We start from the raw sequence: 23734 nt of genomic DNA, 5'->3' as shown, positions 1-23734 counted from the left end.
AAAGTCAAGATTCAAAGTGCAGAAGAGAAGAGAAAGAAAGAGCTGACTCGCCGCCACTAAGAAGCGTGGAGATGAGATCTCGGAGAATTAAATCTGTCGCACCCGGTACAAGTTTCATGGTGGGATACCATGTTGAAATTTTCGCATATTATTTACCTAGTTATACTTAAGGCTAGGCTACCTTGCGATTCCATAGTCTCTCTTCTGATCAGCCCTTTATCTTCTCTTCCATATTATCCAATTTATTCTGTATCTTTTCGATTTCCTCCTTATTTAGTTTGCTTCCATCATTTATAATCTCCTCCATCCTGTTCTCTAAATTATCTAGTATCTGTTCCATATGACTAGCAGTAGCTTCTCCCTCATTCAACTTCTGATAGGTCTCTGCAAATGTCTTGGTATTTGACCTTTTATTCGGTTTGTCCTGTGTCATAAAAGCTTACCCAATGATATAACCCCGGTAGGATTGTTGTATAGAAATCCGAATTTTTCATAGCCCATATTTTTCGTCTCTTGATTCCTGTCTCTCTCTATTTCTCGCTGTCTGTCCTTCCTATGTCTTCCTACCATTCATTTCTCTTACCACCCCTCAAATAATATGATCTTCAATTTAGATTTATTTCTTTACGTGGCATTTGCATTGGTTTCATCGGTTCAGGCGGTTGTTGTTTCCCGCTCTCCGTATGCCATCACAAACAAGACTTTGGTTTTGTATGACGATAATCTCGAAGAACAAAGCTTTTCCTCTCAATACTCGTCGTTTCTAAAACTAATTGAGTCCAATGGTTTTGAAGCAGTTGTTAAACAAGCCGATTCATCTGCTGACATCACCTTGTTTGACAGATTTGGTAATAGACTCTATGACAACGTTTTGGTCTTTCCTGCCAAGGCAAGGTCTCTTTCCAAGTCTATCAATCAAGGGATATTGGAGCAGTTTGCCAAGAAGGGTGGTAACTTCCTCTTTGTGTCCAGTAATAAGGGAACTCAAACGGATTCATCCCTATTTCTTAATCAACTCGGTATCTATCCAAGTCCTAAGAAGTACAAGTTCATTGATTATCATAACGCCAATACTGAGCAATCTCTTGTGGATTCGATCCAAAAACCCATCTTTTTAAATGATGTCATTGTTCCAATAGATGTTGAAGTCGATCAATTAGCTTATAAAGATGGTTCTGTCTCCATTCTAAATAATAATGAGTTTCTCATCCCACTTCTCAAAGCTTCAGATTCTTCTGTCACCTATGATATTGACAGAGGGTACATCAGTTCTGAATCAACTTGGCATTCGGGTTCTCAGGGTTTTCTTATGGCTGGTTCTCAGGCCTTGAATAATGCAAGAACTCTTTGGATAGGTTCCGAGTCCATTCTCTCTAATAGTGATATCAACGAGCAGTTAGTTGACTCTTTGTTGAAATGGGTTTTCCAAATCGATGGAATTATCAAGGCTGAGTTTTTCAACCACACCAAGGTCGACAGAGAGGGAAATGAGCTTAATGTCACCAGAAACGATAAATCTTTAGCTGAAAATGGACCGGACTACAAAGTCAAGGACTTTTGTAAGTTTGAGATTGGTATTTCTCAGTGGAATGGCCATCAATGGGTTCCTTACAACTCCTCTGATGTCCAATTGGAATTTAGTATGCTAGATCCTTACTACAGATTGACTCTTGATTTCCAGGAGGTGCGTGAAGCTGCTGTTTATGGTACTATTTTCCAGATCCCAGATCAACATGGTATGTTCACGTTTAGAGTTGATTACAAGCGGCCGGGCCTTAGCTTTATCGATGAATCCACTGTTGTGCCTGTTAGACACTTGGCTAATGATGAATACCCAAGATCGTGGGAAATCACCAATTCTTGGGTGTATGTGACTAGCTTCTTTGCCGTTGTGGCGGCATGGCTCTTATTTGTGTTCTTCTACATCTTGTCTGCCAACAAGCCCGTTGAGTCGCAAGAAAAGAAGAACAATTAAGTAAAAACAGCATTGCATGTAGTCTAGTTAGCAAATATAGATATAACTCTCTGTCTCAATTGGCCTTCACTATACGCACGTTATTCTTCTGCTTCCAATCCACGAATTCCTCCTGTTTCTTATGTGTCTCTTCACTTAGATTCTTAATGCTCTTCTCCATTCCTTCAATCCTATTTTTAAGTACACCTCTTGCCTCTTTGCATTGAAGTTCAATGAGAGAAGAATCTACCATTCGCCAGCATCTTCTATCCTCGGGTAGTTTATTTAGTGAATCTAGAACCACTTTATGTTCGCCTAAATCAGAGTCCAATTGACTCAATTTGTCGTTCAGCGTTCCTATAATCTGTTGGTAGTTACTGTATTGAGATTGAAGATCTATCAATTGTTAGTAGTCGTTATAAAGTTTACTACGTCTCCTTTACTCACCTTGATTTGCCATCTTTTTAATAGTCTGTAAAAGAAGAGATAACTCACTAAGTTGACTGACTGGACTACTCTCAATTTTTCAATCTTCTTATTTTTCTTGAGGACGACCTTCCTCGGAGCTTCTTCCGCGATCTATTTATTCTATTACATGTTCGTGGTAGTAACTTCCTCACATCTTGTACATAACTCTTCACCCTCATCTCTGGTGAATTTCCAACACCTTGGACATTTCAATTTATCACTCTTGGTCACATTTATCTTACACTCTCCAAATCCCTCAATCACAGCCTTTCCATCTTCGTAGTTGTATCCTTCTTTTCGCTTTGGTAAATCTACATTCAATGAAAACTGCGAGACTAATAAGTAATCACCCAAATTGCTCTCGTATTTCTTCAACAACGAGTACAATGCAGTTTTTTCTTCCACAGCCACGTAGACTGCGGTTTCTAACGAATTCTTCACATTTTTATCTCTTCTCGTTGCAGTATCCGTTAATACTTTAATCTTGTTCCGGAGTTCAAACAATCCTGCGAAATCCTTTTCAACGTCTTCTCTATGGAAATTCTTAGGTAATGAATACCATCCAGCCATAAAAGGCGATTGCAGACCTTTCGTAATCTCTTTTGGAAAACCGTTCCACACCTCCTGTGTAATTATAGGTAAGATAGGTGCCAAAACGATTTCCAAGGTTTTCAACACTTCCAAGAGAGTTGTCTGAGTGGCCCTTCTTCTTAGCGATTCCCGTTGATCTGTATACAAACAATCTTTTTTAATATCAAAATAGATCGATGAAAGAACAGAGTTGACAAAATGATTCACATCTTTGACAATCTTAGAATAGTTGTAGCTTTGGTAGCTCTTTAAGCATGCTTTCTCCAAATCATAAGCTTCAGAAAGAGCATACTTGTCGAGATTGTCCAATTTCTCATAAGAAACAGCGTCGTTACTGGCATTGAAGCCGTTCAAATTTCCCAGTAAAAACTTGAATGTGAATCGTATCTTCTTCAAGTTCTCGGCTACGTGCTTCAATACGGTAGGACCGACAGAAACATCCGAAGAGTAGTCAGACTGGGCTACCCACAATCTAAGACCATCAATTCCCAACGAAGGAATCTGAAGCTGTTTGTTACCTTCCAAGATATCAGCAGGAAGAACAGTATTGCCTAAAGATTTAGACATCTTCTCACCCTTTTCATCCAATGTAAATCCATGGGTAATTACCTTGCTGTAAGGAAGAACTAACTTGGCCTCTGGGTTGTCTAAAGACTCCGAAGTACCCACTTTAATAAGAATGGATGATTGAAACCATCCTCTATGCTGGTCGCTACCTTCTAAATAGATATCGGCAAGAAAGCCCCTCTTTCTAGCCTGATCGATCAATCCTTCTTGTGTCAAATAATTCTCAATCACTTTCCAGCTGGATCCGGAATCAAACCAAACGTCCATGGTATCTCTGCCTTTCACATAATCTTCTGGATTTCCTTGGAACCCTTCTGGGAACCATTTGGCCATCCAGCCAGTATCATCGGCAAACCAACTCTCTGTGTCTTCTTCTTCAATAACCTTTGTAATCTGGCCAATTATTTCATCATTTAGTAGCGGTTCTCCAGTCTCTTTTTCATACAAGACAGGAATAGGAACCCCCCAACATCTTTGTCGTGAGATACACCACTCATTCCTATTCTTAATAAAAGAAATCAATCTTCTAGATCCCTTCTCAGGATAGAAAGTCACTCTTTGCTCTAAAGCATCGGTGGTGATACCTTTGATCCTTGAAACATCAATGAACCATTGAGGAGTAGCACGAATAATGATCGGTTTCTTGGATCTCCAGTCGTAAGGATACGAATGAACATAATTATCGTCTTCGTAAAAGCACATATTGTTATCTTTCAACTTACCAAGCATCTTGTCGTTTCCTTCTCCAAGAACCTTTAGGCCAACAAAATCTGACAACGTGTCTGGTAGTTCGTTCGTGTATCTTCCTCTATGATCCACTGGAGAATAAGGCTGGATGCCATTGTTTTGGCACACCAGATAATCATCTTGGCCATGTCCTGGTGCTGTATGAACTAGCCCCGTGCCTGCTGTGTTGGTGACATGTGACCCGTGTAAGAAGGGAAAGTGGTTACCCTTTGGGAGGAGTGGATTAGTGTACTCGCAACCCAACAAATCCTTACCGGAAAATTCGATCCCAGTCTCCTTCAGCTCCGGATTTATAGTCTCAATAGAATCCCTCAGATCCTGACAAACAATAAGTTGACCATCGCGATCAGATTCTAGTACAGTGTACTTGAACCTCTGATTTATGCAGATAGCCCTATTTGATGCCAATGTCCATGGTGTTGATGTCCAAATTAGCACATTAAGTCTATCGAATCGGTCCAATTTTCCAGCCAATTCGACTCCTAATTGAACTATTGGAAACTTCACATAGGCAGCCTTGGAGACATGTCTGTTGTTGTATTCCAATTCTCCTTCAGCTAGAGCAGTAGCATTTTCGCATCCCCAATACACAGGCTTTTCTTGTCGATGAATCAATCCGTGATCAAAAAGCTGTTTGAATATCTTCAATTGGTTGGTAATGAAGCTTCTTTGAAGAGTGAGGTATGGATGATCAAAGTCTCCCATAATTCCCATCTCTTCGAACGATGCAGATTGCATTTTCTGGGTATCCAAAGCATGTTCTTTGGAGAGGCGAATTATATCCAAGGAACTAAGACGCTGATGCTGTAGAGCATTCAATTGTTCTAAAAGTAAAGCATGCTCTTTAGACTTGGGTTCAAGCATTTTCAGCTGTTTCTTCATACGCTTGAGCTTTGTCCTCCGTTCTTTTCCCAACTTTTCAAGGGTCTTCAACTCAATAGGCAACCCGTGGCAATCCCAGCCAGGTTTATAGTAGATTTTTTTACCCCTAATTAATTCAAACCGACAGATAATATCCTTCAACACTTTATTCATAGCATGGCCAATATGGAGATTACCATTGGCATATGGCGGACCATCGTGGAGAATAAACAAGTTATCAATGAGGTGATCTTTGACAGGTCGTTTAATATTCCATTCGTAAAGTTGGGACGATGATTGGGGTCTCAAAGTGGATTCAACCAGTTCTCTGTTGGAACGATTACTAAAGCTCGACTCGGGTAGGATCACTGTAGATGAATACTTATGAGCAGCATCTTCAAAGTTGATATTCTGACGAGCCAAGAATGTAGAAAATCTTCTTGTAATCTGCAATGCTCTTAGTCGTTGAGATGTAGAGCAGAGCATTATGCACAACTATGATGTCCTTTGATACCTTTGGTACCTTTGGTACCTCTGGTAGAATATCTTCCTCGGGAGATCTCGCGAAAATGAATAAAAAGGACGATCAATCCATCTCTCTTTGCTCTTCATTCCTTGTTCGGTCCATATTATGTCTTCAACTTCCTCGGATATTCAGCAGTTCCCGCCCAATAATTCAATTCCTATAAGAAGGCGAATGTCACGTAGAAGCTCTCTTCTTAATTATGGTGGAGATAACTCTATCAATAATTTTGCATCGTCTGTCAAGCGCTCAGTGAATTTCCTATCCTCATCATTGGAGACCTCTTTATCTTCTTCTCAAAATGAACACCAAATATCGAGGACCATATCGACTTCATCAAAAGCCTCTCGAAGTAGTAGTTTCGGAGTCGCTACGGGGACACCCTCTATATCGACGGAGGTAACACCTCTTATCGGTTCCTCCTCTGTTTCTCATAGTCCAGCGCAATTTTCCGAATATGCAGTCTCTGAATCAGAATCGGAGTCAAGCCTTCCAAGAGTTTCAAAGGATTCGGCCAGTACAATAGTTCCTGAAAACTTAGAGTCTCAGGCCCGGGCACTGACGATCTTGGCCAAAAAATCGACCCCAGTGCAGACTATTTTCAACAGTATCAACGTTCTCATTGGACTGGGTATCCTTTCCGTTCCTTTGGCTTTCCATCTTTCAGGATGGATTCTTGGTATGGTTTGCTTGTCTCTTGCTGCTTTGAGTACTGGCTACTCAGCTGTTCTGCTTGGAAGAATCCTGAGTAAAGTCCCTAAACTAAAGACCTATCAGGACATAGCAGTTCACGTCTACGGTAGCTCCATAGGTTACTTCATTCTTGCCACTTTCACTTTGGATCTATATGGGGCAGGTGTCTCCATGATTATTCTTTTCTCCGACTCTTTCAGTGCTCTCGTTCCTTCGCTTTCTTCTACTCTCTTGAAGTTTTCCATCTGCACAGCGATGTTGGCCCTCAATTTGATGCCCCTAAGGTTCCTATCTATTCTCAGTCTTTCTGGTATTATTTGCACTACTTTCACCTTTCTTATTATTCTGGTTAGCGGTCTATGGAAGTCAACTCAGCCTGGATCTTTACTAAGTCCTATGCCAACTAACTTATATCCTTCTAGTGTTACTGATTTCTGCTTTTCCTTGGGTCTTTTCTTGGCTCCTTGGGGTGGTCATGCTACTTTCCCAGAGATCTATACAGACCAAAAGAAGCCTGGTTCTTTCGCTACCTGCATGAATGCGTCTTTTTTCTTCTCTTATATCGTTGATTCTCTTACTGGCGTGGTGGGTTTTCTTATGTTTGGTTATCTCATTGATGCCGAAGTTACTAGAAATATTATCCTTACCAAGGATTATCCTGCGTGGGTAAAGACTGTCATAGTTACATTGATGGGTCTTTTACCAATCTCCAAACTTCCCTTAGTTTGCAGACCTTTAGTGACTGCTGCCGATAAAATAGGTCATTCTATTACTACCAATTGTTCTTTTAGGAGGAAATTATTTAATAGGCTTGTAATAAGTCTTATCTACTTAGTTTCCTCACTGCTTATTACCAGTTTTGGTAAGGTGATGTCTCTATTGGGATCTGCTATCTGTTTTACAGTGTGCATTTCTCTTCCTGTTCTTTTCTATCTCAATGTGTTCCGAGATGAACTTGAAAAGAAAAACAGGCTTATTTTATATACAATGCTTGTTGTTTCTATAACGTGTACCGTCCTTGGTTCCACCAGCGTGATCCTTAAATAGATTGAATATATAGACTTGTACATTTTCCTCTCTTTAATTTTTGTGTCCTATATACTTCCCAATTAGGAAAGAGGAAACTGTCTCCCTTCACAAGTATAAATCAGTACGAGTTTCCACCATTTTTCTCTCTCTTTACTCATCACTCGTTTACTCCAATGCGTTCACTCGATTTAGGAGTAAACGGTGAGTCTAGTCATGATCTAACCACTATTTGGTAAGTATATTCTTTAAGGATTTTTGATAGAGAATTTGACTGACCACTCCTAATTAGGCTTTTGGCAACCCTTGGATCTAGATTTAGTTCTTCAAGAGGAATGAAAAGACAATTTAATGAAATGTCTCTTCCTGATGTTTGTGCCACTGTCATCAGCGAAGCCGAAGATATGTCACTTAGAAGAACGTCAAGTCTTTTGTACGGAATTGTGTTGGTCTTCAAGCATAAGGTTAATGATATCTATAGGGAATCATCTTCATTTAAGTCTAGAATCAATCAGAATATGTCTTTTACAAAAAGATGCAGAATAGTTGTTGCTCCGAACGCTCGGTGCTTAGTGGTCAGGAATTTGATCTCAGTTCTGACTGATGATCCGTGTTTTGATGTTAATATTGATTTCCTTCAAGAGGCCTCACAAATTCTGCAGGAGCAAATTGGGCCTGAAAGGAATCCTTCTGAAATTAATGCTATTAGTGGCTCTTCTATTGATGAGTCACTTGAGCACCCTCTTTCTGCTGTGGCATCATCACCAATGGCTCCCGAATGGAACCCAGACTTCACTTTTGATAATTCCGGAGAGGCTGTAATACAACCCGGAAACAAACCTGGCTGTCCAATTGATTTCATAGATCCTGGAGCACTTTTTGGGGAACAACCAGAAGTAACTCCAATTCCGAGAACTGCACTAATGCCAGCTGCTGAACAGCCTTCCCCAAAAGTCCGGCCTAGAAAAAGAATGCATAAAATTCAAAATGACATGGAAATCAGCTTCAGCATGCCTCTTATCAAAAAGTTCCACTATGACTGCCTTCAAAGATATTCAACACAAAAAAAGAAGCAGAACGTCTCAAGCAATATGAGTTTCCCTAAGCCATTTGTTCAGTTACTTAAGAGCATGAGTTCTGAAAGGACTTCAAATACTAGACGATCTTCAAGTGTTTCATCTATAGAACAAGGTAGAAGAATGTCAATGCCGTCATCCGTCGAACAAGGACGAAGGGTTTCAGAAGACGAGCAGGAACTCCCTTTCAATTTGAATCAATTGGAGGAACAGAAGCAGTTACCCCTTGATTTTAATTTTGAAGGTGATGATACTCTGATGAACATCAGTTTCGGCAAGGATGGATATAACTGTTCTGAATCAGATGATATGACTATGTCACAAACAACACTGGATGCAAGAATTAGGGATTTCCTCAACTTGCAGGGGGGAAGGGAAGTTAGTTTTGAGGAGATTTGTCCTTCCACAAGATCCACAAGAAAGGAAACCACCTCAGTTTTTCAAATAATTCTTTATCTGGCCACTAATGAGTTAGTGCATGTTGAATTGGAAGAAACAGTTCTCGGTAAAAGCAAATGGGAGCTACTTTCAGGAACAGATATAAGAATGAAGGTGATCGACCCATGAAGTCGCGTCGCTTACGTTAAACAACTTTGAAGAAGTGAGAAAAAAGGAGAGATCTTTGTCCCTCCACTTCTCCGGCACATAGCTCGTTAATTTCATTGCTATATGGCTGAATTAAACCCAACTAGTTGGACTTGCTCGTCCAATGGAGCCATGTTTGTTTCGCTGGCAGAACCTCAGGGTGCGTTCACTTTCAAGCCGAAGTTTACTTACCCTATTTTTGGTGAAGCTGAGCAGATCTTCGGTTATAAGGATCTACGAATTGACTTAGCCTTTGATTGTAAATCATTAAAGCCGTTTTTGAACTATAAATTTTCGGATAAACTTTCATCGGAAGCTAAAGATATTAACAAAGAGATCTTGCCGTTTCTTCCTGACAAGGGAAAGGATGCAGTGCTAAAGAACGAGCTGGAATGGCTAGCTGCCATCGATAAGGAAGATTTTCAGATCCCAGGAGAATGCGTCAGTGAATATTGTTTGCCAATTGACACGAAAAACGTGTATAGAATCTACAAGTTTAGGCCTTTCAACGATATAAATGGATTATGGTTACATAGACGGATGCAGATCTTTGTGCTTCTGTTCATTGAAGCAGGTTCCTATATTGATGAGACAGATCCGGTGTGGGAGGTGTATTGTATCTACAAGTGTCCTAAGGATGGATCGAAGGAGACTTTTGTTGGTTTCACCACTACGTATGGTTATTGGAAGTATCCAGGACATAAGTTATACGATGCTAGTGATGATAAGATACAAAGGAGGTACAGGAAGAAAATTTCGCAGTTCATAGTACTTCCTCCTTTCCAAGGAAAGCATCATGGTCAGAATCTATATAAGGCCGTTGTTGATGAGTGGTTGAGGGATCCATCTGTAGAGGAAATCACAGTGGAGGATCCTAGCGAAGAATTTGACGACCTTAGAGATCGATGCGACATGGAAAGGTTATTGTTTGAAAGAAGTTTTATGAAAGATTTGAAGAAATTACCTATAAGTAACGAATGGATGGGGGAGAAACGAAAACAAGAGAAAATGGTGCCTAGGCAGTTCGATAGATGTGTAGAGATGGGACTGGTGTACTTGAAGCAGCAGAAGCAGCAGAAGCAGCAGATTGAGAATTTCAGTGAGAAGGAGATAAGATTATTTGTGAAAAAGAGATTGTTTCAGAAGAACAGGGACGCGTTGGCAGAGTTGGAAAAGGCTGATATGAGAGATAAATTACAGACGGCGTATCAGAGAATAAGGGATGATTACGTAAGAATATTGAGTCGCGTACGCGAGGTCAAGAAGGAGAATAAGAGGAGAGTGGATGAATATGGTGATGATGGGTTGGCTACTAAGAAGAGAGTTAAGATGGAGAACAATTAAGCATGTATGTATTTATGTATATACTTATATCTCATGGAAATGAATGATCTTCGCGCATTAGCCAAAAACGGTAATGTTCAGTTACCTGATGTGGTAAAAGAGGACGCGATGTTTGGGTTTGCGTAGGATCTACAGAAAAAGAGAGCAGAATGGATATCGTTGGAAGGGATGATGGGTTATTAAATCAGCGGTAGTCAGTAGATTGTTGGAAATGGAACCAGGCAATCATGAATCAGCTTTGATCTTCTTATATAGGATGTTCTTTAGCAGGTATCTGGAACAGCCGCTCGTTGTTTGATTTTTTTCTAATCGGGGTTAATTGCTTCTAGATACCGCAAGGAAAAAAAAATCTGCAAAGCCTCACCCAAAGAGAAAGAGCAGGCAGGCGCCATCAAAGTCCCCGGTGGACTTCTCAAGCAACGGGGGAAACCAGCCATGACGCGCATAATTCTGACCGTATTTATCATGCGCATTTACCTCAATACTTTTTCCCCAAGGAGTAAAGCTGTTTCCTCTCTGTTGCACGTTTGTTTCTTATTTCCCATTCATTTAGCTCCATTGATCAAATTTATTCACCATGCACAGAACTTATTCAATGAGAGATTCGAGGGCACCGACGGCTTCAGAGCTGGCCAACCCTCCTCCGCCTCCTTCCACTGCCAAGAAGAGCTTTTTTGGTACAGGTTCGATTGCTTCGATTATTAGAAAGCAGACTGCAGGCTCGTTTGGCCCAGAACTTTCGAGGAAGTTGGCCCAATTAATTAAAATTGAAAAGGGATTGGAGAGAAGTATGGAAGTTGTTGCCAACGAGAGAAGACTGGTTGCCAAGCAATTGTCTATTTGGGGAGAGGATAACGATGACGATGTGTCCGATGTGACTGACAAGTTGGGTGTCTTACTGTATGAACTTGGAGAGTTGCAGGACCAATTCGTTGATAAGTACGATCTCTACCGTATTACTTTGAAGTCTATTAGAGACATCGAGTCATCTGTTCAACCTTCCAGGAACAGAAAACAGAAGATTACTGACGAAATCGCTCACTTAAAGTACAAGGATCCTCAGTCTCCAAAGATTCCTGTTTTGGAGCAGGAGTTGGTTCGTGCAGAGGCTGAATCTCTTGTTGCTGAGGCTCAATTGTCCAACATTACGAGGGAGAAGTTGAAGGCTGCATATTTGTATCAGTTGGATTCGTTGAGAGAGTTTTCTGAGAAGGAGGCTTTGATTGCCGGTTATGGAAAGGCACTTTTGGAGTTATTGGATGATGCCCCTGTTACTCCTGGTGAAACTAGACCTGCCTATGATGGTTATGAGGCTTCCAAGCAAATTGTTATTGATTGTGAGAGCGCTCTAGGCACTTGGACTTTGGACAATTCTTATGTTAAGGAGCCTACTATGTCTTTACGTCATGATGAGATTTATGCTGATCCTGAACAACCGGAAGACCACGAGGATGCTGCAGACCATGAAGAACAGGCTGACGCTGAAGCTCAATGGGCTGGCCATGAGGGAGAGCCAGAGGCAGAAAAGAACTAGTTATCTTTTATTTTCATTTCAACTACTGTCTACTTTGATTCTCACTTTTTTGTATTCTTTAAACAATTGCGTAACTTTGAACCTACACTTTCCGACTCAATTTCTTGAGTTCAGTAGATGCAGTAGCCGTTGTACTAGCAGAAGGTTTTTCTTTCTCCACCTCTGAATCACCTGTATCTGAATCACCTTTATCTGAATCCCCTTTCTTATATTTAAACAGCATCTTATTCTCCTCGGGAGTGTGAGAATTCAAGATGCTGATCTTGTCGAAAAATATGAAGACGAATAATGTGAGAATAGCAGCTATCAGGAATTTAATGAAAATGGCCTGAACCACACTTGCTTTGTGTTCATCATCAGGTTCTGCAAAAAATTGAACTATGGACGATTTTATCGACATAGTTGGTTAGGTTAGCAAGACGACGGAAGACAACTAGTTGAGCGAAATGCGAGCATCTCTGTCTTATAAAATACGTTGCTTAGCTCTTGAGTTTTTTTTCTTCGCTAAAACACAAAGAAAGCGATCGATGCAGAGAGTGCAAAGGTTACAGGAGGTTCGACGGATGGCCCTGAACAGTAGAAGTCGGTTGACAATCAGAGATGTTACTAGGAAACCTCTCATACTAGTATCATCTATAGGTAATCCTTCGCCTCAGTATGATGGTACTAGGCATTCGGTTGGTCATTATATACTTGAAGAGTATTGCAATAGAAATGGATTTAATGAGATGACCCGATTGGGGAGATTTAATTACAGAAATAGTAACGAAGGATCGATTCCACTATTGTTCTATCATAATCCAGGGTATATGAATGTTAGTGGGGATAACCTAGTGAATCCATGGACTCGGGTGATCCAGGAGGCGGAAATTCAGGGACTGAATGCAGCTTTGGTGGTGATTTCTGATGAGTTAGATATTGATTTGGGGAAAATTAAAATTAGAAAGCAGAATGCTTCAGCTCGAGGACATAATGGATTAAAATCCATTCAGAATGTGATAGGTAAGGGTTATAGTAGTATTAAGATTGGAATTGGAAGAGGCTCTGAAGGAGGTGATAAGAGTAGTGATTTGGTGGCAAAGTACGTGTTGAGTAAGTTTAAGCCATCTGAGAAAGAGGTTTTAAATAATTTAGTGTTGGAACAGTTTGCCAAAGTCATGAAGGAAATGACTAAGGAGAGGTATATCTATGATGTTCAACGTTAGTCTGCCTATATATTATTATGTATGCAAATCAGCCCGGTGAGATTTTTCGAGCCCCCGCACCGTATTTCCTGCCCTTCACTCGTTTCAACGCTCCATCGTCACAGTGATTAGATAGTCGTCTCCAATCATGGTTAAATTACCTTTGCTACCTTTGAAATTCACAAGATCATATCATATGCGCTCGGTTGGCCCACTGAGATCTCTTAGTTCTTATCGCTTTGGTGTCATTCCAATTCCTTCAGTCTTTCAGCTCCCTTCATTCTCACCCCACATTAAACGCTGTCAATGTCAACCTATTCAACAATTCCAACCAGTCAGATTTAATTCCACTTCATCCTCACCTTCTTCCGATTACCCGGGACCTGGATCTGCGGATTCTTCTTCAGAACAAGGTAAACTCCGGCTCGAGTACTTGATGATCCAACTCAATGAAAAACCACTTTTAAAGAAGACTATGTATATTTTCCTCAGGCAACTTCTGATGACAATGAAGATGAAATTTCAGACACTAAGTCAATCTTCTTCAGCAAACTTCCTGCCCTCAAAGCTTCTCAGGATCATAGTATTATTGCAGTTAATGTTTGATCAGGAACTGAACGCCGGATGGGGAAAAGTGGTAGATGAAATGCAGAGTCAAGATCTACCCATCTACTTTGCAGATATGTGTTTAGTGAGTGATTATATACTTAGATTAGTTGAGTAATATTTTTAGCAGAACTTCCATCTGTAGCCACAGCTTTCACAGGTGCAAAACGTAGTAAGAGGCTCGTCTGCCGATCTCGTCTGCATCTGGTAATAACTCACCTCTCTTTTTTTACATCTGGCACAGACAAATCTATCAGTGACAGCCCTCTTCTGAACAGCTCCCTGTGCATCAAACAAGTTCTTTTGATGCATATCTGCTATTAGCTCTTTGAGGGATGCTGGCGCAAGTTCCTGATTCGTCATCACCACAAAGTTCTCCGGTCTTAACTCTCCACTCAACACTTTCAGACGAAGTTCCGGGTTCTTCTTGTTTCGAAGGTTCATTATGAGTGATCTCATTTTGTTTCGATACTTATCAGCCACTTTACCATCGTTGACATCAAATGCACGTTCTTCAACAGCTTTGGCCACCTTTATTACAGTGTCAGGTTGTGCTGCCGATCCCATAGCCAATGCTGTATATAGTCCGCTTATGGATCCGTTACGCGTCGGGTTCTCATAGAAGCTGATTTTAACTCCGTCGTTAGCCGGGGTTCTTGTTTTCGTGGTAATATAGCCTCCAGGAGTAGCTGTCTCTTTATCGTTTTCTTGCTTCACCTTCTTTTCCTGCTTTATTTTCTCCTGTTTCACTTCCCTACTTTGATGTTTGCCTCTCTTCTCTTTAGAAACCTCCTCCTTCCAATGCTTGATGATTTTCTTCACCAGCGAACTCACTTCAGGATCGGGATTCGATCTTAACTTGTTCACGGCCACACCTACTTTGGTCTGTCTAAGAAAATGCTCCGTGGCTCGAACCTTTTCCTTGAGAACCTTAAGCAATTGAACAACAGTCTTACTGTCCTTCGCCTTTTCCAAGTTCCTTATTAGAGTCTTCGCTTCACTAACTTCCATAATATTCTAGTTAAAAAGGATACAGATTAACTACAGACAAAGTTGAAAGTATCTCTATAAAATTTGGAGATTCGCGAAGAAAAGAAAAAAAGGAGAGAGGAGAAAGAAAGAAAGAAAGACTGACAGAGAATAGCTCTGAAACAGAGGAGTGAGCTTAAGCTGGTTAGTACTAATGCGGCCTAGTAAAATTATCTACATCACTGGAATTCCTTATGACAAAACAGAAGAACAGGTTCTAGATATTGCGAGCTCTGTGGGTCCTGTGGTGTCGTCAAAGCTTCTCTTTGATAAAGATACGGGAAAGTCTAAAGGTACATGTTTGGTGGAATATCAAGACATTGAAACAGCTTCCAGTGCAGTTAGAAATTTGAATAATTATTCTATATCATCCGATAATGGCAAAGGTGGGAGATACTTGAAGTGCAGCTTTGGTTCTCAGGATTCAATACTGAGACTTCTACAGGGAGATGCTTGGTCCGGTGGTGGAGGCTATAGATCATCTCCTGAGCAGGCGTCCAAATATGAATTGGAACGGGAGATTCCTCCTCTCCCTGCGGGAATGAATGTTGGAGACTCCTCTATGGATGGTCTTAATGCTACTATTTACCAGGCTTTAACACGTATGGATAGAAGCAGGCTACAGAATTTGGTTAGAGATGCTCAACTCATGTCCCAAGGTAATTCCAAGTTGATGCAACTTCTTTTGAATAGAAATCCCCAATTGGTGTACGCGTTGGTTCAAAGTGCTCTTTTACTAAACATCACAAGTCCTGATAGAATCAAGGATCTTCTGGTGGATCAAGAGGAGGCAAAGTTAAACTCAAAGCTCAACTCAAAGCCCAACTCAAAGACTACTGTTCCAGTGGCTCCAATGGTTCCAGTGGCTTCGACTGATCCACCAAACCACACCCTGACACCTCAGCAACTAGAAGCCATTCGAGCCATTTGCTCAATGTCAGATGATCAGATTACTCAGCAAATTGCCGACACCCAGCAACAGCAGCTGTATCTTGAGATTAAACGCAAATACTCTGGCCTCTCATAAGGTTCTAAGACCCTCCTTCCCCCCCTCTGTACAATACTACATACTCTAATGTTCATCTGTGATTAACGTCACGTGTTACTTTTTTTCATCCATTTTTTTCCTTCGCATTTTTTTTTTCGTGCGTGCAAAAAAAATTTTCACTCAAATTTTTCTTTAGACTAAACTTTCTGGCTCCTTTTGTTTTTCCTTGCTTACATGTTCCAACACAAGCCGACAACAGTTCTTCCGTTCTTCTGTTTTTTTTTCATCTTTATTCACCTGTTTGATCATTTCAATTTAGCTATTCACATCATTGTGTTTCTCATCTGTTTCCGTTAGAATTCATCGCTTCAACTGCCTCCTTTCCATCGTTCTGTCTATAGAGGAGAAGGGGCAAGGATATATTAACATATTATACTATATTATACAACGTCTTGCATGCTTTCCACTCGATTTCCTCGCAATTTCTCAACGATGTACAACCCTGGCAACGGTAATGTTTCAGGCATTGGCAACGCTTCCAATGTCAACAGTTCGAACTCTAATACCAACTCAACCAACAACAATACCACCACCAGCCTCAACAATAATAATCCTAACAACTCTTCCAATAGTTCGTGCGTCCTTTATTTGGGCGCTATTCCATACAACTGGGATGTTGAAGTTATAAAGAGTGTTGTCTGTGGATCGGGTCCTGTTGTTGATGTTCGGTGTATGATGGATAACGCTTCCAAAAATAAAGGATTCTGCTTCGTCGAGTACTCTTCTTCACAGGCTGCTGCTGAGGCCTTGTCTCTTCTTTCCAAAATTAAGATTGAAGGACGAAAGAAGCTTCGTATTGAACTGTCAAAAGAGGGTCTCCGTAACCCTGTTCCAAGTCAGAAGCCCGAGCTTCACTTGAACAGGAATTTCCTTCCTTCGAACGTGATCATTCCCCAAGAAATGTTGCTATCGAATCTTTCTAGACCCCCCATTAAAGGCAGTAACTACAATATGTCTTCGAGTATGGGCTCGGGACTGCCTGGTTCTAAAACTGGCAACACTGCCTCTGCAGAGATCTCTGCTATTATGGCATCCAACTCTCAGATCCAGCAAATGGTCAGTCAGATGATTGCCAATGGAATGGATATGAACCAGATCTCTGCTGTTGTCAAACAATTGACTAGATCTTCTCAGTCCCAGCAAGCTCCAATGATGCAAGCCAGTATCAATAGCGCTGCTTCCGCTCCAAACTCTGTCAACGCTCCTGTCAACGGTTCTTCTAACGCTGCTGCTGTAGCTGTCAGTGCTGCCTCTCCTGCTAATGCTCCATCTTCTAATGGAATGCCAACAAGTCTCTCGATGGCTTCGCAATTCTTGCCATTGCCGCAGCAGGCACCTCAGCAGGCTATCTACGCTAAAGATAAAGTTTCTGAGACCCTCGCGTCGATCCCTCCTGGTATCCTCATCGAACTTTTAGCCAAACTAAAACTTGTTATGAGTGGCCCATCACCCAACTACGCCCAGGCTGCTACCATTCTGCACGACAATCCAAAGTTGGCTGCCGCTGCTGCGCAATCTTTGCTATTGATGGGCATCATTGATATGGATGTGATCAATGAGACGATGAGTGGTCATTTCGCAGTCTCTGGCTTCGATTCTCGTGCTAGTGCAAACTCGTCATCTTCTTCTTCAAACTCCACCCCCGCTAACGTCGCTTCCACTGTCGCTAACGTTGCCGATGTCAATGGCGCTTACTTTTCTTCTACTCATCACAATCCCGCTATCGCTAATCCTTCATCTTCCGTTGCAGTTAATAACGCCTCTGCTCCTACCCCTGTTACTACTACTACTACTTCCAATTCAGCTAAACCTATAAACCCTGATTGGTTGTCCTTCCCTCAACACACCATCAGTAAGTTACTGGGAATCGGTGAGCAAGAGGCTAATTTAATAGTTCAGGTGCTCAAATTGTCTCCTCAGCAGATCGAGAATTTGCCTGAGAATGAGAGAATGATGGCCAATCAGATCAGAGCTCAATACCTGTAATTTTGTTCCTTCTCCTCTCTTTATCAGCAGCTGCTTCTCTCTTCGTCAAATCGCTTCTCTACTTCCTTTCATCCTTACTGGTTTTCAGTTTTTTGTTTTTTTATTACTAGTCTCTCGTGGATTTCGCAAGATGTTAATTCATCTTTCATTCTCTTTCTTATTCAAGCCCTTTATAAAGAATTATTATACATATATATATCTCCCCATTGAGAAATTAGGGATTTGGCGCTAAGCTGAGAAAAGAATTTGGACATATTCAGTTCTCAGCTTGTTTCTTTGTTTAACTTCGTATGAAACATTTCACTCCACTCAAAGGATCCATGAAAGTCCTGCCATCGCCAAATAATCTTGTTCTGCCCATTCTACTTCTATTAAGGAAGTTACGTGCTCTATTCTCCCTAAGTAGTTTGTTCCAAAATAAGCCTCTTCCTGAGCAACTATCCAAAAAAACAAAACTTTACAGATCGTTCAAACGAAGCATACTAAAAGATCCCCAATACAACTACTCAGTCTATATGTCTCAATTTGAAAATCGTTCAGATGAAGCGATGAGTGACACTTTAGAGTTCAATGAAACCAGTAGTACTTATGATGATTATAACTTGCCATCAGTGCAAATACCATCAGTCAATGCGAGCACGAGCAATTTAAATAACCCCTATCTTCCCAGCTTTATATCAAATATAAACCTGCTTCAAGCGCTAAACTTGAAATCCTTTCAAGGTGGTCATCTCCTAGTAACTTCCGAAATAGGAAATTCTTTTGAGTGTACACATCTTTTGCCGACGGAAAACCGTGTCTACATTTCAGCAACGACATTATCTGGTCATGTTGTCGAGACAGCTAATTCTAGCACCTACAATTTTTAGAGAAAATAAGAGAATCCCTTCCAATAATATATTAAAAACAGCTTTCAGTGATTAGTAAAAAGTTGCACTGCCACAACTCAGCCACTTCTAGAATCTTCCACAAGTGGAGCGTCAGACCTCAAATGGTCATCCGTATCTTCCTTATCCATTCCTCTAATTCAGTTATCTAGTATCGATAAGTTGTCATTGAGGGCAAATCAGATTTAAGAATATTCTCCGTATAAATATACTTAGTGCTTTTGATTTTCTTGTCTATTTTACCTTGCTACGCCTGCTCTTGTCAATAGTATGAGTTCAAATCAAGATATGAATAATGGTGGCACTGGCAACTTCGGGAACCCGTTTTCTTGGTTCTTTGGTTCGTCAGATCACACTCAAAGTCACCCCCAAAATCACCCCCAAAATCAACCTCAAAGCCAACCTCAAAGTCAACCACAAGGTCAACCCCAAAGAGTGCCCCAAAGAGTGCCCCAAAGCCAACCCGCTTCAAATCAAGTGCCGTCTACTCCTGAACCATCCGTTTCACCCCAAAACCCTCAAAACCCTCAAAATACCCAAAATACCCAAAATGCTCCCCGGATTTTCACCATCAGCACCAATCTGCCCATCAACGTTAATAATATTGGAGGTGTTGTTCCCGTTCTAAATGCTGCTGGTGTTCCATTTAGTGCAGTCATTGAGAATGTCATGGAATTCTTCGAAACCACAGGTCCTGCAAAAAAGAAAAGGCATTTCACTCAGGAGGCCATTCAACAATTAAAGGCCGTTCATCCGGCTGATCTACCTGCTAACGAAACGGATAAAAGATGCGCTATCTGTTTTGAACCTTTCGATGATTATGATTCGACTGGCGTTGATACCGTTACTGGCACGACTACTAGCACATCATTGAAAAACTATCCCTCTCTTCCGCCTATGATGCAGGGTTACGATCTCCAGGATCCTCCTATTTCTTTTCCTGTTGATGAGACTGCAAGTACGGAATCTCATTACGATGTAGGCCATGAAGATGTCATCAAGAAGCAGGAAGCTGCACAAGTCAAAGCCTCCAAGAAGACGATGGTCAACGAACACTATGCTGTCAAGCTTCCTCAGTGTGACCACGTGTTTGGAAGATCATGTATAGTTGAGTGGTTGAAGTCCAACGTTTCCTGTCCTCTGTGTAGACGTGAAGTGGTACCGGAGATGTCTGAGGATAACGACTCTGGAAGATCTAACTTGATATTTTATCCTGTGGCTCTCACCGAGATCTTCATTCCTATTGATTGGACAGGCCCTGCAAATACGGGTTATAGGATGGATGATCCTCCTGTGAACTTCCCTGCTGCAGGCGATGGTTTCTCTTCCGGTAGAAGAACAGGTCCCCCTCCAAACCAACCCCAACCTCACCAATAGTCCGCTTAATGAATATATATATTTACGCTTAATAGATTCTACTTACTATAGGCCAACTGTAGATCGTCTAGAGTCTCTTTGGACACCGAATTAATCAATCCCTCGTAGTTGTCCACGCTGCCCACTAATTGGCTCATTTTGAACTTGACAAACTCCTTCAAGTTCACGTTATAAACAGAGTCTTTAGCTAGTAATAGTTGAGTATATCGGAGCTTCTCTCCACTGTCAGGGATCCTAAATTCTTGAACATACTCGTTTTCTGGATCTTCTCCCTCGTCGCGTTGTTCTTCGTCTGTTTGTGCCATAACGAGTACTTCATCGTCGTACGGTGATTGTCTATGATAATTTTTACAATCACCTCCTGGAGCCTCTTGAACTTCTTCAAGGAATCGAGATGTCAATGAAAGAACCTTGTTAAAGTTCATTGAAAGGATCAACGCTATTCCGTCGTTATCATCCATCTGTTCAAGTTGATAATCTACATCCCCTCCAACGTTGGGATCCAAATTTACCTTTTTGACAAAATAACTTGGATCGTAGAGCGATAGAAGAGCTAATAAAAAGACCTTTCTTGCCTTTGAATCGTAAGTCATCTTCAGATACCCCACCAAGTTCGTAAAAAGTCGGTGGAACAGCATGGAGAGTGATGTTCCCTTCACCAGAATCGAGCCGAGCAGCTGAAACACAAAGAATTTGGCATCTAGCATCATCATTCTCAACACGGGTAGTGCCACTTTAATTTCACAGTTGGGAGTCTCGGTCTCCCTAGTAATATATATTATCATGGCATTGAATAGGCCGCTTTCAGCAAGATTCTCCATTAACTTCGAGTTGTAAATTTGGTCTTTGGAAACCTGTAGCACTAGAATCTCAACTGTTTGCGATGCAATAAACAATGAATCATCCCTCATGGTTCCCAAGTATCCTCCCAGGACTTTGAATATTTCAAGACCGAAATCCGTTTCGAAAAGAGTTGCGTCAAGCAAAGAATACGATCGCAAGATTTTAAGTACAAGCGGTAAAATCTCTGTCCAATTGCAAAGTCCCTTCAATACCAACGGGAACCATTCCCCAAAAATGTTTGACGGAATTGGCTTATCCAAGGGTAACTGTTTGAGAATAGCGGACCAGAGTTCGAATCCATCTTCACAAAGTAATGAATAGTATTGAGAACCCTCCGTACAGCAAATAGGAATCAATGGCATTACCATGGAATGAATTAATTGACTTTTGCTGTTTAAAGAGTTCGTAAGCTCTCGCAGAATCCTTAGTAGAGAGTTCTTAAGAATCATCTCGTTCGAGTTGTTTGACTCTTCCCACATTTTTGGAACCATATCCATAATGTCACGAAGAACGGCCTCCTCTATCAAAGGATTGTTCCTCTCAATAATCAAAGAAATCATTTTAAGGATAAACATTTTGGACTCTGTCCAGTTCAATTCGCTTAGTAGCTTCAACAGAGCCTCAACTGTGGTATCCAAGTAGGGTCTGAAGTCGGACTTTCGAAACTCCCAGTCATTAATCAGATGCTGTAACGTCTGTGTAGCTGTTAGTCTAACCACTTTATCATTGAATAGCTGGTCTGGCTGTAGAAGGGTCACTATGAGTTTATAGATGGAGTCTCTAGTCTCTTTAGAGCATTGAATGCATACCCAATCGGATATAATTAAGCATACTCTTCTTTTGACAATCTTGCAATCATCAGAGTCGACTTTTAGAGCTTCAGGAAGAAAGTAATTGGCAAACATCTGATCAAAGTTACAATCATCACTGATGGCCCCGGAACTCAGCTGGAATACACTAAGCGTGGCATCCTTGGTGAGAATATCAGTATCTGCATCTGAAAGCACCGTCTGGATCTTATTCAAAATAAGTTCGGAAAGAAATGGCTTGAAATAAGAGACCAAATCCTCAAAATAGTTCTCTGCGCAAGGCCGAATTTGGTATTCCCAACTAACTTGCAGTTCTTCTGTAACCCACTCTTCTGGCTCCATTTGCCAAGCTTCCAAATCACATGGACGAAGTTTAAGATAGGACGACATTAGCATATTGACCAAATTCTCGAGCAATTGAGGGGTGAAGATCTCTTCAACAACTTTTGTTGCCCGTTCCACCTCTTTCTTGTCATTACTTGGCCTCAACAAAGTAGCCCCTTTCCTATATGCAAATGATGTAATTTTCTTCATGATCAAAATGGTCTTAACTACCGTCTGTTCCCAGAAATCGCTTCCGTCGCGATCTTCTAGATTATATACCGTATCGGCTTTCTGTTGCAGCATCGAAAGAAGCGTAAGAATGATGCTTCTGGACGACGAAAACAGTAAAAATGCCACGCTATTTGCGTTGGCCATATTGAAGTAAAGCTTTAGATAGCACTTCAAGTATCTCTCAAGTAATTCCAACTGGGTTGATTCGTGCATGATCAAAAGCTTTTGAAAATGAAGCAAGCTGGTCTCGAAAAACTCATTTATCGTATTATCACGATGTGGGTACTCGTATCCATCAACGGTGGCTCGCCTTATATTTTTGAGGCACATATATCCCACCTCCATAGTAGCAGCATCATAATTAGTAGTCCATAGACGAAAGTAATGATGATAATGCTTGACCAAATGTGGTAAAATAATAGGAACTTTGGCTTGCAATGCACTCCGTGCTCGTCCTATCCTCACCGAGGCCAAAACCTTCAATATCTGGTTCATTATAATTAATAGATTGTTCATTCTCATTATTCCAAGAGTCTCGCTTATCTGCGAGGAAGACTCCATGATATCGGCCATCTCGTCAAATACTGTGGGCCATGCTGCAGGGAAATCATGTCTGCAAATTCGTGCAATGGTATGAGCATTCTGAATCGTTAGTTGACTGTTGGATTCATCCAATTGGTTGAATAGATTCTTCCGAATCTCCTGCTTCTCCTCTTTGCAAATAGCATGTATTCTCGTAGATCTCCAGTACTTATCCACTCCATTTTTCAAACATATTACTGCTAGCCATCGTATTTGTAGAGACTGAGACATATCGTCATAAACTCTCTGTAAAATATAGTGATATCCCTTGCATATTTCCCATTGTTTCAGTTGGGACTCCGCTACTGTTTGCTGGGTTCCCCTTTGTACGTCTGCAGCAGTAGTTAGCGTAAGCACTACATTCTCGTAGTTCAATTCCATGCTTTTTATAACCTCAATTGACACGATTGCTGCAATTGTAGGGTTCAATGTAGTGGAGTCTCTCCACAATCACTGTCAAGGTACAGAATTCTGAGAAAAAGTTATCGCACCAGCCACAAATAACTACGCCATATATAAGGAGAGAAGAGCTGATGAATCCCTAATCAAACAGGTAGCCAGAGACAGCTATTACTAGTATATCATATTAATTGTCACACCATGTACAAAATTGTACAAAATTAAAACTTCCATCTTCACAACTCCCGCAATCATTGTCCCTTCCTCTCTCTGTCTTCTTTCCTCGTCTCCATCTCATCTTGCTTTGCATCCTTACATCATGTAAACCCTTAGTTTGTCAGTATGGATGGACTTCAGATTTCTTTACGCGAAAAAAATTTTTAACCTCGAGTTGGGTGGGTAAAAATTTCATAGGGTTAAAACTTTTCCTACTACGTTTTCACACTATGCTTCTTTCTTC

The 23734-nt window shown here is 41.0% G+C and overlaps 11 protein-coding genes across 11 annotated transcripts; 7 read left to right on the top strand and 4 right to left on the bottom strand.

Annotated features, from left to right (window-relative positions):
- Nucleotides 1–598: 598 nt before the first annotated feature.
- Nucleotides 599–1975, top strand: FOA43_002827 (uncharacterized protein; the record flags this gene model as incomplete). Its single annotated transcript, XM_038923109.1, has 1 exon — nucleotides 599–1975. One exon carries the CDS (start codon nucleotides 599–601, stop codon nucleotides 1973–1975), a length of 1377 nt encoding a protein of 458 aa, XP_038779037.1.
- Nucleotides 1976–2030: 55 nt separating this feature from the next.
- On the bottom strand, nucleotides 2031–2414 carry FOA43_002826 (uncharacterized protein; the record flags this gene model as incomplete). Its single annotated transcript, XM_038923108.1, has 2 exons — nucleotides 2031–2350; nucleotides 2402–2414. The coding sequence occupies 2 exons, from the start codon at nucleotides 2412–2414 to the stop codon at nucleotides 2031–2033; spliced, it is 333 nt and encodes a 110-aa protein (XP_038779036.1).
- A 131-nt stretch (nucleotides 2415–2545) lies between these two features.
- Nucleotides 2546–5674, bottom strand: FOA43_002825 (uncharacterized protein; the record flags this gene model as incomplete). The annotated part of the gene is made up of 1 exon (XM_038923107.1): nucleotides 2546–5674. The coding sequence occupies one exon, from the start codon at nucleotides 5672–5674 to the stop codon at nucleotides 2546–2548; it is 3129 nt and encodes a 1042-aa protein (XP_038779035.1).
- A 2112-nt stretch (nucleotides 5675–7786) lies between these two features.
- On the top strand, nucleotides 7787–9073 carry FOA43_002824 (uncharacterized protein; the record flags this gene model as incomplete). Its single annotated transcript, XM_038923106.1, has 1 exon — nucleotides 7787–9073. One exon carries the CDS (start codon nucleotides 7787–7789, stop codon nucleotides 9071–9073), a length of 1287 nt encoding a protein of 428 aa, XP_038779034.1.
- Nucleotides 9074–9223: 150 nt separating this feature from the next.
- On the top strand, nucleotides 9224–10435 carry FOA43_002823 (uncharacterized protein; the record flags this gene model as incomplete). Its single annotated transcript, XM_038923105.1, has 1 exon — nucleotides 9224–10435. One exon carries the CDS (start codon nucleotides 9224–9226, stop codon nucleotides 10433–10435), a length of 1212 nt encoding a protein of 403 aa, XP_038779033.1.
- A 577-nt stretch (nucleotides 10436–11012) lies between these two features.
- On the top strand, nucleotides 11013–11969 carry LSP1 (lipid-binding protein; the record flags this gene model as incomplete). Its single annotated transcript, XM_038923104.1, has 1 exon — nucleotides 11013–11969. The coding sequence occupies one exon, from the start codon at nucleotides 11013–11015 to the stop codon at nucleotides 11967–11969; it is 957 nt and encodes a 318-aa protein (XP_038779032.1).
- A 728-nt stretch (nucleotides 11970–12697) lies between these two features.
- FOA43_002821 (uncharacterized protein) lies at nucleotides 12698–13174 on the top strand (the record flags this gene model as incomplete). Its single annotated transcript, XM_038923103.1, has 1 exon — nucleotides 12698–13174. The coding sequence occupies one exon, from the start codon at nucleotides 12698–12700 to the stop codon at nucleotides 13172–13174; it is 477 nt and encodes a 158-aa protein (XP_038779031.1).
- Nucleotides 13175–13882: 708 nt separating this feature from the next.
- On the bottom strand, nucleotides 13883–14770 carry FOA43_002820 (uncharacterized protein; the record flags this gene model as incomplete). Its single annotated transcript, XM_038923102.1, has 1 exon — nucleotides 13883–14770. The coding sequence occupies one exon, from the start codon at nucleotides 14768–14770 to the stop codon at nucleotides 13883–13885; it is 888 nt and encodes a 295-aa protein (XP_038779030.1).
- A 172-nt stretch (nucleotides 14771–14942) lies between these two features.
- On the top strand, nucleotides 14943–15815 carry FOA43_002819 (uncharacterized protein; the record flags this gene model as incomplete). Its single annotated transcript, XM_038923101.1, has 1 exon — nucleotides 14943–15815. The coding sequence occupies one exon, from the start codon at nucleotides 14943–14945 to the stop codon at nucleotides 15813–15815; it is 873 nt and encodes a 290-aa protein (XP_038779029.1).
- A 453-nt stretch (nucleotides 15816–16268) lies between these two features.
- Nucleotides 16269–20086, top strand: FOA43_002818 (uncharacterized protein; the record flags this gene model as incomplete). The annotated part of the gene is made up of 2 exons (XM_038923100.1): nucleotides 16269–17818; nucleotides 19120–20086. The coding sequence occupies 2 exons, from the start codon at nucleotides 16269–16271 to the stop codon at nucleotides 20084–20086; spliced, it is 2517 nt and encodes an 838-aa protein (XP_038779028.1).
- A 38-nt stretch (nucleotides 20087–20124) lies between these two features.
- FOA43_002817 (uncharacterized protein) lies at nucleotides 20125–23256 on the bottom strand (the record flags this gene model as incomplete). The annotated part of the gene is made up of 1 exon (XM_038923099.1): nucleotides 20125–23256. One exon carries the CDS (start codon nucleotides 23254–23256, stop codon nucleotides 20125–20127), a length of 3132 nt encoding a protein of 1043 aa, XP_038779027.1.
- Between the last annotated feature and the right edge of the window lie 478 nt (nucleotides 23257–23734).

The sequence above is a fragment of the Brettanomyces nanus genome, chromosome 3 (genome assembly GCF_011074865.1).
Source record: "Brettanomyces nanus chromosome 3, complete sequence".
Classification (NCBI taxonomy): Eukaryota; Fungi; Ascomycota; class Pichiomycetes; order Pichiales; family Pichiaceae; genus Brettanomyces; species Brettanomyces nanus.
The sequence above is the reverse complement of the archived record's forward strand: the minus strand, read 5'-3'. Positions and strand labels throughout refer to the sequence as shown.